The following is a 13,616-nucleotide window of genomic DNA, read 5'->3' as shown; positions in this document are numbered from 1 at the left end:
GCTCCAGATGGTTTCCTGAGGTATTCGTCCTGCAGAAATAGAAGTGATGGACATTGGTGGAAGCTAGAATGAATCATCATAATATTGGTTAGAACATCAGGTAGAAGAGCAGTGGCATTTCTACTCAGTCCTTATCAAAGTGATAGATTCTGGAAGTTCTGTCATTTACAATTAAGTCTGATGATTAATAAAGCCATCTTTGAAATAGCATTAATTTTGAGCTCTCTAGAATGTTCATTATTTGGGTGTGATATAACAGTTTGTAATTGAATTATACCTATCTTGCCACAGGTGGACAAGAGAGAAAGCTAAATTCTCTTCTCTCAGTTGGAAAGGTTGAGAGCCAAAACCCAGAGCCTGAAGTTTTGTACCAGCTGTTATCATAATACTATATCAATATCATAATAGTGTAATGCTATTCCAGTAACAGTTATAGATCCATGAGGGATGTGTTAAGGATAAACACACGTCATCAGAGAGGCAATTGGTACAGAAGCTGTCCCAATTTACAGTGGAGTTTAGCCTGCTTTTAGAGGCTAATATTTTGTTTCTTTATTGTTGAAACTGGTTTCCCTGTGCCTCCCTTAGACTTCTTCTTAGTCAAAAAGAGTCTTCTAAGATTAATCTGGGATATAGAAAAATACAACAGTGTTGGGACATAAAGTTGTTGTTTTCACTCTGTCTCTTATTTATTGTTTGTGTCCATCTAACTATCCAGCTATCTGTCTAGTCAAAAGAAAGTTCTCAGTCCCGAAGTCTCAAGTGAGGTCCACCAGTCGTTTCCAAAAAAGATTCCACCTATTACATAGAATTATCTTGCATCTTCGTATCCATTATATTCATAAAGGGTTCTCCTTGGGGTGACCTCACCCACTGCTGGAGTATAGGTATTTTCCGTGCTCATTTGGAAATATCGTTGGGTTTTTTTTTTTGTGAGATTGTATTTGGCCATCACAACAACTTGTGCTGTTTCTGATTCTTCCACGTGGTATCACTGTCTTTCTGAAATCTCTGCTGAAGAAATTCACCTACTGCTGGTCTGGTCTGCCACTGTTCTCTCCAAAACATCTACTATTAGTATACATCAATAGAGAAGATACTTCCTTGTGACTTTGAAGATTTTTAATTGTTCCTCATTCTTGAATGACTGATTGTTCATCATGAAACAGTATCTAAAGTATACTGATATCATTTGTCTTGTCCTTCACAATGAACTATCCAGTGAATTTTGCTGTGAGCATCACTTAAAGCCTGGATGAATAAATGTATGTTTACCAACTTCTGTTGGCATTAGGTTTTGGCCTTGATGATATAGATGAAATTGATCTGGATATTGGAGGTAACACCAGTGCTTAGTCAAAGTTCTACAGGAATGAAGGACTACATAAACATTCTTGATTAGTGTACAGTTTGTGAATGTTCCTAGAGCTAATCTTTCCTCTGAAGGCTATGTGAATTTCCCTCCAAACTAAGTTCGTGGGCAGGGAATGTGTCTACCAAGTCTGTTATATTATACTCACCCAAACTCTTAGTTCAGTGCTCTGCACACAATAAGCGCTCAATAAATGTGATGGATTGATTGATGATAATAGTGAGATTCAAATAGAAATCACTGTCTTCTGGGCTCACTGAACAGTTATTTCTTATTGTTTATTTATTTTGTGACCCGAACAGAAAAGGTAAGGAATTTCAATTATTATTTAGTGTCAAACAAGAAAATGTTAAACACAGTCCCCCCAAATGACTGTTTATTCATTCCTGTAAAGAACAACTCGGAGGCACCCAGAGTGTATATTTCCCCCCAAAAATCTAAATATAAAAGGACTAATCACCCCAAATTCCAAAGACATAAATTATGCTAAGGAGCCTTAAATAGGAATAATAACGAATTTGGCTGGAAAAGAGACACTTTTTCGCCTTTGGTACATCACTAACAGGGAAGAAAAGCATTTTTCTAGAGGATATGTTATTAATAGGAAAAGTAAAAGACATTCTTTCCCACTACATTTATTTCAATTACACAATTTCACAGAAGACAGGAAAAGGTGCATTTCCCGAATTGAGCCCACAGGGGCCGCTGTCGGCCACAGAGAACCAGTTGGAGCGTCAGAGATCCATTGGAAACTCCGGCAGGAAATTCTTCCTTTTACAGACTCAAAGCGCAGGAGCTGGCATTCATACTAATTCGGGCTCGGGGACCCCCACCAGCTCTGAAAAGTCCAAATCGGCAGTCGGAAAAAAGCGGGAATAACAGTTCTCCTTCCCCACGAACTCTAGTACGGCAGTGACCATTTAAGTTGCCGTTTATTGGAGTTGAAGCAGCAAGTAGAATGGAGGCGAGCCATGGACAGAGGGGCCGGGAAGGCAGGCGGCAAGTACTCTTTCCCTTCATGTTGTGTTTATTTTGCCGGGCGCTGGGCGAGCAGATTCGCTATTCGATTCCTGAGGAGATGGCGAAAGGCTCGGTGGTGGGGCATCTGGCTAGAGATCTGGGGCTCAGTATCCGAGACGTGTCGGGTCGGAAGCTGCGGGTTAGTGCGGAGAAGCAGCTCTTTACTGTGGGCGCCGACAGCGGGGACTTGCTTGTCAGCGACCGGATAGATAGAGAGCAGATATGCGGGGAAATGGAGCTATGCGAACTGCAGCTGGAAACAGTAGTAGAAAATCCCTTAAATGTTTTTCACGCGACTGTGGAGATTCAAGATATTAATGACAATTCGCCTTATTTCCAAACTACAAACATAAATTTAGAAATCAATGAATGGTCGCTTCCGGGAGCACGATTTGGAATGGAAGCGGCGTTAGATCCAGACGTTGGGATTAATGCCCTAGATAAATACCAGCTCAGTCTGAATGAACATTTCTCTCTGGCGGTGAAGGAAAGCCCAGATGGAAGTAAATATCCCGAGTTATTGTTGGAGAAGCCCCTAGACCGGGAACAACAGAGTTTCCACCACTTAGTGTTGACGGCTATGGATGGCGGGGATCCGATCCGCAGTGGCACCGCCCAGATCAGGATCAACGTCACTGACTCTAATGACAATCCCCCCGTATTCAGCCAGGACGTGTACAAGGTCAGTCTAAGGGAGAGCCTGCCACCGGGCTCCCCCGTGCTGCGGGTGAAAGCCACCGATCCGGACCAGGGTGTCAACGCGCAAATCAGCTACACCTTTAGCGGCTTGACTCAGGCTGTCCGAAACTCGTTTACTGTGGACCCCATTAGTGGGGAAATTATAACAAAAAAGAGGCTTGATTTCGAAGAGACAAATAGATACAAGATGGATGTTGAAGCAAAGGATGGGGGTGGGCTCACTGCACAATGCAAAGTGGTTATAGAAATTCTTGATGAGAACGACAACGCCCCGGAAGTGATGTTTACTTCTTTATCCAAAGAGATTCCCGAAGATTCTGAACCTGGGACTGTCATAGCTTTGATAAGAATCCGTGACCAAGACTCGGGAAATAATGGTGAAGTCAAGTGTCGCATAGAGGGCGATCTTCCTTTCAAAATTGTCTCCTCCTCCAAAAATTACTATAAGCTAGTGACGGACAATGTTCTGGACAGAGAGCAGACGGCTGAATACAATATCACAATCACAGCCAGTGACAAAGGAAATCCCCCTCTCATCACCTCTAAAACCGTCTCCCTTCTTGTAGCTGATGTCAATGACAACCCGCCCGTGTTTCCCCACACTACCTATGTGGCCTATGTCCCAGAAAACAACCGACCCGGAGCCTCCATCTACCGGATCAGCGCCGCTGATAGGGACCTGGATAGCAACTCCCGCATCTCCTACTCCCTGCTGGACAGCTCCGAGTCCGAACTGCCGCTGTCCTCGTCCGTGTCCATCAACTCGCAGAGCGGGGACATCTATGCGCAGCGCTCCTTCGACTACGAGCAGTTCCGCGCCTTCGAGCTGCACGTGCAGGCCCAGGACTCCGGCTCCCCGCCGCTGCGGGCCAACGTGACCGTGCGCGTGTTCATCGTGGACCAGAACGACAACGCCCCCCGCATCCTCTACCCCGCCCTGGGGCCCGACGGCTCGGCCCTGTTCGACATGGTGCCTCGCTCTGCCGAGCCCGGTTACCTGGTCAGCAAAGTGGTGGCGGTGGACGCGGACTCTGGTCCCAACGCCTGGCTGGCCTACCACGTGCTGCAGGCCAGCGATCCCGGGCTGTTCAGCCTGGGGCTCCGCACCGGAGAGATCCGGACAGCGCGGGCCTTGGCCGATGGAGACCCATCCCGGCACCGCCTGCTCGTGGCGGTGCGGGATGGTGGCCAGCCTCCCCTCTCATCCACTGTGGCTCTCCACCTGGTCTTCGCCGACAGCCTGCAGGACGCCCTTCCTGAACTGAGCGACCGCTCCTCCCCCAATCCCAGTCAGACCGATTTGCAGTTTTACCTGGTTTTGGCTTTGGCCTTAATCTCAGTCTTATTCCTCGTTACGGTCATCCTGGCCATTGCGATGTCCTGCCGCCGCTCGTCGAAACCAGGAGTGTTCGGCTGTTTGCGGCCAGATCTGTACTCCCAGGCAGCGGGGCCCGCCTTCCCTCCGAATTATGATGAAGGGACTTTGCCTTATTCCTATAATCTTTGTGCAGCTTCGGACCCCGGCAAGGCTGGATTTGACTTTCTTCAACCTGGTGTTCAATGCTCCCCTGCTCGGGATCTTTTCCGCCAAGATATATCTGGGGTATTGCTCCCCCATATCATAGGCAGCGACCTACACTCGGATGGGGATACCCTGGGAGAGGTGAGTTCGGCTTCTCTCCGTTTCTGTTTCTGAGTTGAGTTGCTCACAATTTGCAATTTAAGTTTTAGTCTAGCTAAATGTCTTCAATTCTACTTCCTTATGCACGTGGCTCTTTACATGAGGAAGTAATGCCGTGTTTTACATGAATCAGACTTTTCCACTGCCAATTCCCTTTGCAAGGAATTTTTCAGTCTTTGTGTAATTCCATATTGATAATGAATTGAATATACCCTCTCTCCTTTTCGGTGAATCCCAGTCCTTTCTATACTCCATCAGTCCTTGGTTAGAATTAATTTCATTTTGATTATCGTCTGCTAGGTGTATGTGGCAGATAGAAACAGCGTTTTTTGGGTTCAGTTAATCAGCTATCAACATCTTAGAGGATTTTGTCTGTTTAAAAAAGTATAAGGCTTTAATAGGCTTCATGAACCGAAGGTGCATCAGGCGCTCGATAGTGTCTGGTTCCGAGTATCTCTCGGGAAATGGTAGAAAAATGAACCGTGAACCTCTATGAATGGGAGAAGCAATAGATCCAATCTACCCTGTAACTCCCAACAACTTCACTGTGAGTTAAGTAATAAATGATTCTCTGAACTGCATAAATACGAAGCTGAGTCTCAAATATAAATCTATTTCACTATATTAGTTTCTCATTAGCTTCAAGCAATGAAATCAAAACTCCTAATGAACCCTGTAGTGAGCTAGTTGGTGTTCCAGAATCAATAGCATTGCTCTAAATTGGAGGAGAGGGAGAGAGCGAGAGAGAGAGAAAAAACGTGGGCCAGCGAGAGATAACTCAGACTATACTTGCTAGGAAAAATACAATGAATAATGAAGATAGAAATCAATTAAAATATAAGATACTGCCCAGTAAAGAAACACCTCAATCTATGGATACCGACATATTTCAGAAAGCAGAGCGGGTGCAATATTTCGTTCAGACCCTAAGCGTCGCTGTTCACCAATCAGGAAGAGAAATTCAGTATGAGAACCACTCCGCCAGGCGGCACTGATTTTCCGTCATAAAGCACTGCCCCTTCATAGAAACGCTCTGACTCTCGGGCTGCGCGTACGCGCATCCATCAACACTCCAGGGATCTAAATTTGCCTCCGAAAACCTATTTCCCCGGATCCTGGAAGGAGGAGAAGTAAAGCCCGAACTGGACCTAGAAGAGAAGAGACTTGAACAGCGAGGCGGCCATGGCAGTTCTGCAGAGCCGCTGGGACTGCAGCGGACGAGCCCTGCTTTGTCTGCTCCTGGGGACCCTGTGGGAGATTGGAGCCGGACAGATCCGCTATTCGGTGCCTGAGGAAACGGAGAAAGGTTCTTTCGTGGGGGATGTGGCCAAGGATCTGGGACTGGAGCCCCGGGAGCTGACGGAGCGCCGAGTCCGTATTGTCTCCAGAGGTAGGACGCCCCGTTTCGCTTTGAATGTCAGAAGCGGCAGCTTAGTGACTTCAGACAGAATAGACAGAGAGGAGATTTGTGCTCAAACATCGCCGTGTATCGTGAATTTTAACATTTTGGTTGAGGATAAGGTACAGCTGTACGGAGTAGAGGTGGAAATAGTCGATATCAATGATAATGCACCCAGATTCCAGGCAAAAGAAATAGAAATAAAAATAAATGAAAACGCTGCCCCAGCAACGAGATTTTCTCTTCCAAACGCTCGGGACCCGGACGTGGGGAGGAACTCCCTGCAGAGCTACCAGCTCAGCCCGAGCCGGCACTTCTCTCTGGATGTGCAAAGCAGAGCTGATGGGACCAAGAATGCGGAGCTGGTGCTGGAGCGGGTCCTGGACCGGGAGGAGGAGGCTGTTCACCACCTCGTCCTCACGGCCTTGGACGGGGGAGATCCGGTCCGCTCGGGCACTGCACGTGTCCGCGTGACAGTCCTGGATACTAATGACAACGCGCCAGAATTTACTCAGTCTGTGTATCAGGTGAAGGTCCGGGAGGATGCTCCCGTGGGGACCAGGATCCTCTCTTTAAACACCACGGACCCCGATGAGGGATCCAATGCAGAGGTGACATATTCGTTCCATAACATAGAAGACAAAGAGGCCCAGATTTTCCAGTTGCAGCCCCAGACGGGGATCATTTCAATTATGCGTTCATTGGACTATGAAGAGTCGGGATCTTATGAGATGGAGGTTCAAGCGCAGGACGGGGGTGGTCTCCAGGCCAAAGCGAAAGTCCTGGTAACGGTGGTGGATGTGAATGATAATGCCCCGGAAGTGATCATAACTTCTCTATTCAATCCGGTGAGTGAAGACTCTCCTTCAGGGACCGTAATTGCCCTTTTAAATGTTCATGATCGAGACTCCGCCGACAATGGTCTCATCTCGTGTTCCATCCCTAATAATCTACCCTTCGTATTGCAAAAATCAGTTGATAGTTATTATACTTTGGTGACGGATGGAGTGCTGGATCGAGAGCTCGTCTCAGATTACAATGTGACTGTGACGGCCACAGATCGAGGATCCCCACCCTTGTCTGCACACACTCACATCTCCCTGCAAGTGTTGGACACCAACGACAACCCTCCAGTCTTCAAGCAGAGAGCCTACTCCGTCTACGTTTCTGAGAACAACCCCAGAGGCGCATCCATCTTCCACGTAACCGCCCAGGACCCTGATAGTGAGGAGAACGCACGTGTCACTTACTCCATCAATGAAGGGTCCGGCCAAGGGCCTCCTCTCTCCTCCTTTGTGTCTATTAACTCAGAGACCGGGGTTCTGTACGCTTTGCGCTCCTTTGACTATGAGCAGTTCCGAGAACTGAAGCTACAGGTCATGGCGCGGGACGGAGGGACCCCGGCCCTCAGCAGCAACGTGTCAGTGACTCTGCTGGTCCTGGATGAAAACGACAACGCCCCAGAGATCCTGTACCCGTCCTTGCCCATCGATGGCTCCACCGGGGTGGAGTTGGCTCCGCGCTCAGCCGAGCCGGGATACCTGGTGACCAAAGTGGTAGCAGTAGATGGCGACTCGGGCCAGAACGCCTGGCTGTCCTACCGCCTGCTCAAGGCAACGGAGCCGGGCCTCTTCTCGGTGGGACTGCACACAGGCGAGATCAGAACAGCCCGGAACTTCCTGGACAAGGATGCCCTCAAGCAGAGCCTCGTGGTGTCTGTCAGGGACAACGGGGAGCCTCCTCTCTCTGCCACCGTCACTGTCACGGTGGCCGTGGCCGACAGCATCCCCGAGATCCTGTCAGATCTGAGCAACCTCTCGACGCCTGCAGATCCTGAGTCCAACCTCACGCTGTACCTGGTAGTCGCGGTGGCCGCCGTGTCCTGCCTATTCTTGGCCTTCATCATCGTGCTGTTGGCCCTGAGGCTCCGCAGGTGGCGGGCTGCGAGGCTGCTGGAGTCGTCAAGCGGGTACCTCGGGGGCGTCCCGGCCTCACACTTTGTGGGCATCGACGGGGTCCGAGCTTTCCTTCAAACTTATTCCCACGAGGTGTCCTTGACCACGGATTCCCGGAAAAGTCAGTTGCTCTTTCCACAGCCCAATTACTCTGACACTCTGACTAGCCAGCAGACCTATGAGAAAAAGGAGCCTCTGTTAGTGCCTGAGGTCTTGAACGCCATCAAAGATAACCAATCTGTCCTGCAAGTGAGTTTTCTCCTCTAATTCCCTAGGTCAAGTCTGCCGATTTGCTTACTTAATTTTATTCATTTCTGCATGAATTTATTTGGATTTATAATCTTTTATGATGAATGAAGGTTTTTTTCTTTTTAATGACCTTTCCAATGATTAATAGGGAGTTTCTTTTAAAATCATTGAGAGGCACCCTATTTCTATTTCCTGTTTCTTGTTGCTTGCCGTTAGAAGTAAAGTCAATTCTAATATTTGCAATCGCTCATACATTTTCTATACTTAGTTAAAAAAAATAGGGAAGGATCACTTTTTTACAGCTTTCTTTCTAAACAGGAGAACATTATCTCACTTCTAAGAAATAGATATTGCTTGATTCTTGAGCCAAGGTCAATTCAGCCTTTACTAGTAATATACTGAAAAACTTACTGAGTACACTCTGAGAGCAATGCGTTCTACTAACATCTAGGCCAAGTATAGTTCAAGTACAAGATCCATTCCTTTCTCATAAAGAGCTTACACTAAATTGACTACTCAATCTATGATACAGATATTTACATAAATACTGGGGAGTGTATAAATAAATAAATACGTAAATGCTAGAGGTGGCTGAAGCGTTGCCGTGACTGGAGAGTTAAATGGGAAAACTCGTTGGAGGATGTTGGATGTTTTTAGCGTCTTTATTCCTTTAGGAGTCTAATATTTAATACATATATGTGTAACGTGTCCTAGGTTGGGTTTTTTTAATTTTTTTTAGTTCAGAAATAGAAATGATGGAACTTGACTGTAGCTAGACTCAACCTCTGTAACATTACATCAAACATGAAGTAAAGGATTGGAGTAATGCCTAAACATCCTTCCTATCACTGAAGGGTTCGGGGCATTCCATCATTTATAATTAAATTGCACTGACTACATTTGAAATATCAATAATTCCAAACTCTCTAGAAAGTTCTTAAATTGGGTATTGGAAAATAGTATGTAATTTAATCAAGACTCTCTTGCCAAAGGTGGGCAGGAGAAAAAGACAAACTCTTCTCAGAACAGATGGGCTGGGAGTCAACTATCTAAAATTTGATGTTCATGGATCCTTAATAGAGTAGCTCCTTCCTATCCATTGTGCTTTGTTGAGAAATGAAGTTAATAAAGTTGGAAAAATTGATCATTAGCAGAAAAGAATGGCTGGAGTATTGCTTTAAAATCAGACCTCATCTTTGAGAATAAGAGAATTTCGGCTCTCTGCACTTATCCTTCTGAACTATAAGGCTTATTTCACCATGAAGTATATTTTCCCCTTGTATATTTCATATAATTTAATGTTATTTTGCAACTACCATCTCGGGTCAACCCCATGACTTTGAGAAACTTACAAAAGAAGGTCATCCTAGAATCATCTCAATAGAGCTGTATTCAGTACCTCTACTTTAATGTTGATTAAGTTGGGAATTGGCAAAGGAAATGACTTGTTGGTTTTTAAACGTGGTGGTCTTTTTTTGTTTCATTAATTCATCTCTACTTTTCAAAGTATATCAAATAGGAGGTTATTTCCTAGAAAGCTGTATCTTTCAGTTGTAGAAGCAGCTGTGGAAGGAGCACAGGTCTGGGAATCAAAGAACCTGGTTTCTAATCCCACCTCACCACTTGTCTGCTTTGTGGCCTTGGGTAAATCGCTTAACTTCTCTGGGCCTCAATTACCTCATTTGTAAAATAGGAATTAATTTTGTGAGCCCCATGTGAGATATGGAAGGTGTCCAACCTGATTAGTCTGTGTCTACCCTAGCGCTTCATACAATGCCTGGCACAGAATAAACACTTAACAAATTCAATGAAAAGAAAGAAAGAAAAGAGTACAACCTTTATTTAGAGATAAAAGTTGGGAATTCTGTATATTTTCACTTTCATTCTGATTAATCTGTAGACATATGCTACAGTTCAAAGTAAACTCAAGATTTCACAGAAAGTGCTAAGTAGTTACGTGGTTTAAAGTTTTTGTCATCTATGACTCTGTAGAGTAAGAAGATATTTTCCCCCTTAGGGACCAATAAGAATGACACCAGAATCAGATTCTGTCTTGGTATTCTGATGCTGTTCCAGGAACAGTTATAGGTACCATGAGTATGAACAACAAGTGGTCAGTGATGCAAATAGAACCGAAGATATTCCCTGATAAGCAATAGGGTATGGTGTTCTTCCAGGGTTTATTGAGCCATTTCTGTCTTGTGGACACTTGTTACTTGGGAGAATCCTGATTCCCAAAGCCTGCTTTTTTAGTTAGGTGAGATTCCTGCATGACAAATTCAGTCTGCAAAATAGAGGAATGCAACAATACTGAAACACTTGGTTATGATTCTCTTAATATCTTTATGTTTTTAACCTATGTCAATCTTTAAATAAAAAAAAGATTTTCAGCCCTGTAGCATCAGGACTGAAGCTCATCCATCGTTCCTTGAGGAAGACTCACCCATCATATGTTGTTACCTTGCATTCTCCTTCATCTTCAGAGATGATTTATTTCAGGGAGACCTTCATGCATCACTTGATGACAGGTCTTTCCAAAGTAGGTATATTGAAGGACTGATTGATATTGTGCTATATAATTTATTTTCTGCCTCACCTCATTCTTCCATTCTTCTTGTGATTCTTCCACTTGGTATTCTCACTGAAAACTCTGTTCAAGAAAAGCACCTCCTGATGGTCTGGTCTTTCTATCACTCTTATCCCCCAAAGGTCTACTGCTAGTAAACCTGAATTGAACTTGTGTTTCCCTGTGACTTTCCCATGACCCAACCAACGAAGTTTAATGTGAACATCATTAGGTACTGGCAAAATAACTGCATGATTGAGCGTTACTGATAGGTATTGGTATTAGTATTAGAGAAGCAGCGTGGCTCAGTGGAAAGAGCCCGGGCTTTGGAGTCAGAGGTCATGAGTTCAAATCCCGCCTCTGCCACTCGCCAGCTGTGTGACTGTGGGCAAGTCGCTTCACTTCTCTGTGCCTCAGTTACCTCATATGTAAAATGGGGATGAAGTCTGTGAGCCCCACGTGGGACAACCTGATTCCCCTGTGTCTACCCCAGCGCTTAGAACAGTGCTCTGCACATAGTAAGCGCTTAACAAATACCATCATTATTATTATTATTAAGAATTACCTTTTGGTGAGGTTAATGAGGTTCTTCTGGATGCCTCATGAGGCAGCTGTGTCATGATATAATCTAGAATACGGTGCAACAAGAATAGTACATCTCATATGTACTGTGGAAGTGAAAATAGTTTTTTTTAAATAATTGCAAAACATCCCTTATGGAAGGGTGGGCTAATTTCCATGATGACAGGGAGATTTAAACTGAAAGACGTTTGGAGAGCTTGTTGCAAATTTTTAAACATTTTATCCTTATTCCTCATTGACCTGAAGACCCAACTTTCTAAACGGGTCTTAGAAATTCTAAGGAATTACTATCATTATTTAACTTGAAAAACGGAAATGTGTTGAAGACGGTCTCACACAAACGGCTTCCATCCATATCTGTAATAGCAGAACTCATAGGAACTCAGGCTTCCAGGCTGAATATGTCATAAATTCTCTATTAATCGCAGTGAGTAGTGTCCAATTGCCCAAACTATTATAAAGAAAAGATGTCCTCGCAAGCCTTTATTGTAACAACATTAATAATGCGCAGGAAAAAAAAACTAGGTTAACTTCACCTCATGGACAACATTAACAAGGAATAAAGAAATTTTCTAAGGATAGCTTTATTAATAGGAAGAAAAAAAAGTATTCTCTTTTACTATATTTAAATACATATTCCTGGAAGAAATAAGATGCAGTTCCGGAATTGAGCCCACAGGGGCCGCTGTCGGCCACAGAGAGTTAGACTTGGAAACGGAGATCTGTTGGAAATTCCTGCAAGAAATTCCCTACACATTATCACAGCGACGCAGGAACGGCATACATTCTCACTCGAGCTCACGAACCCCCGTCCGCACCGAAACACACGGATTCCCAGACGAACAAACTGGAAACAACAATTCTCCTTTCCCACTGGAATCTAGCACTGTTTTGGGATTTGAATTGTGGATTACCGGAGCAGAAGGGGACCCGAGAGCGAGAGGAATGGGGTCGATCCGGGTACAGAGAGGCCGGGCAGACAGACTGCAAGTACTGTTTTTCTCCTTGTTGCTTTTGTTGTGCCGGGGGTTCGGTGAGGAGATTCGATACTCGATCCCCGAGGAAATGGCTAAAGGATCAGTGGTGGGGCACTTGGCTGGGGATCTGGGACTTAATCTCCGAGACGTATCAACTAGGAAGTTGCGGGTTAATACCGAGAAGCAGCTCTTTGCTGTGAGCGCGGAGAGCGGGGATTTGCTTGTCAGCGACCGAATAGACCGAGAGCAGATATGCGGGGAAAGGGCGCTGTGCGAGCTACAGCTGGAAACGGTAGTAGAAAATCCCTTAAATGTCTTCCATGTTGGTGTTGTGATCCAGGATATAAATGACAATCCACCATTATTCAAAATACAGTATTTTGATTTCGAAATGAATGAATTTTCCCTTCCCGGAGCTATATTTGACTTGGAACCCGCGAGAGATCCAGATGTTGGGATCAATTCCCTACAGAGTTATCAGCTCAGCCCCAGTCCGTTTTTCTCCTTGGTAGTCAAAGAGGACTCAGATGGCAGTAAATACCCGGGATTAGTATTAGATAAACCCCTGGACCGGGAGGAGCGGAGGTCCCATCACTTAGTTCTGACGGCTGTGGATGGGGGAGATCCAGTCCGTAGAGGCACCGCCCAGATCCGGATCAACGTCACTGATGGTAATGACAACCCTCCCGTGTTCAGTCGGGATGTATACAAAGTTAACCTGCGGGAAAACCTGCCCCTGGGCTCCCCCGTCCTGCGAGTGGAAGCCACTGATCGAGATGAGGGTGTCAATGCACAGATCACCTTCTCCTTCAGTAACATCGAAGAAAACGCCCAAAAGGTTTTCAAACTGGACCCTGTTAGCGGGGAAATGACTACGAAGGACTTTTTGGACTATGAACAGATAAATAAGTACACAATGGGTGTAGCAGCAAAAGATGGAGGAGGGCTTGTTTCCCACTGCAAAATCCAGATAGACATTTCGGATGAGAATGACAATGCACCGGAAGTAACATTCACATCCGTTTCCAGTCCCATTCCTGAAGATTCTGAGCTCGGGACGGTGATAGCGTTGATCAGAATCCGTGACCGGGACTCAGGAGACAATGGGGAGGTCAC

General features: G+C 45.4%; 1 protein-coding gene across 6 annotated transcripts in view; it reads left to right on the top strand.

Moving 5' to 3' along the window:
- Positions 1-13,616, top strand: part of LOC100092558 (protocadherin gamma-C4-like) — a 129,029-nt gene that overhangs the window by 24,767 nt on the left and 90,646 nt on the right. The window contains exon 1 of one of the 6 annotated variants that reach the window (XM_039910532.1): positions 2,146-4,754. The exons of 4 other annotated variants lie outside the window; for them this stretch is intronic. In XM_039910532.1, the coding sequence (XP_039766466.1) occupies positions 2,331-4,754 (2,424 nt within the window). In that variant the 5' untranslated portion in view covers positions 2,146-2,330. Of the gene's footprint in view, positions 1-2,145; positions 4,755-5,739; positions 8,376-13,616 lie in introns of those variants that run through there. One more of the 6 variants, XM_029053297.2, reaches the window with a different exon arrangement.

Source organism: Ornithorhynchus anatinus, chromosome X2, assembly GCF_004115215.2.
Source record: "Ornithorhynchus anatinus isolate Pmale09 chromosome X2, mOrnAna1.pri.v4, whole genome shotgun sequence".
Lineage (NCBI taxonomy): Eukaryota > Metazoa > Chordata > Mammalia > Monotremata > Ornithorhynchidae > Ornithorhynchus > Ornithorhynchus anatinus.
The sequence above is the reverse complement of the archived record's forward strand: the minus strand, read 5'-3'. Positions and strand labels throughout refer to the sequence as shown.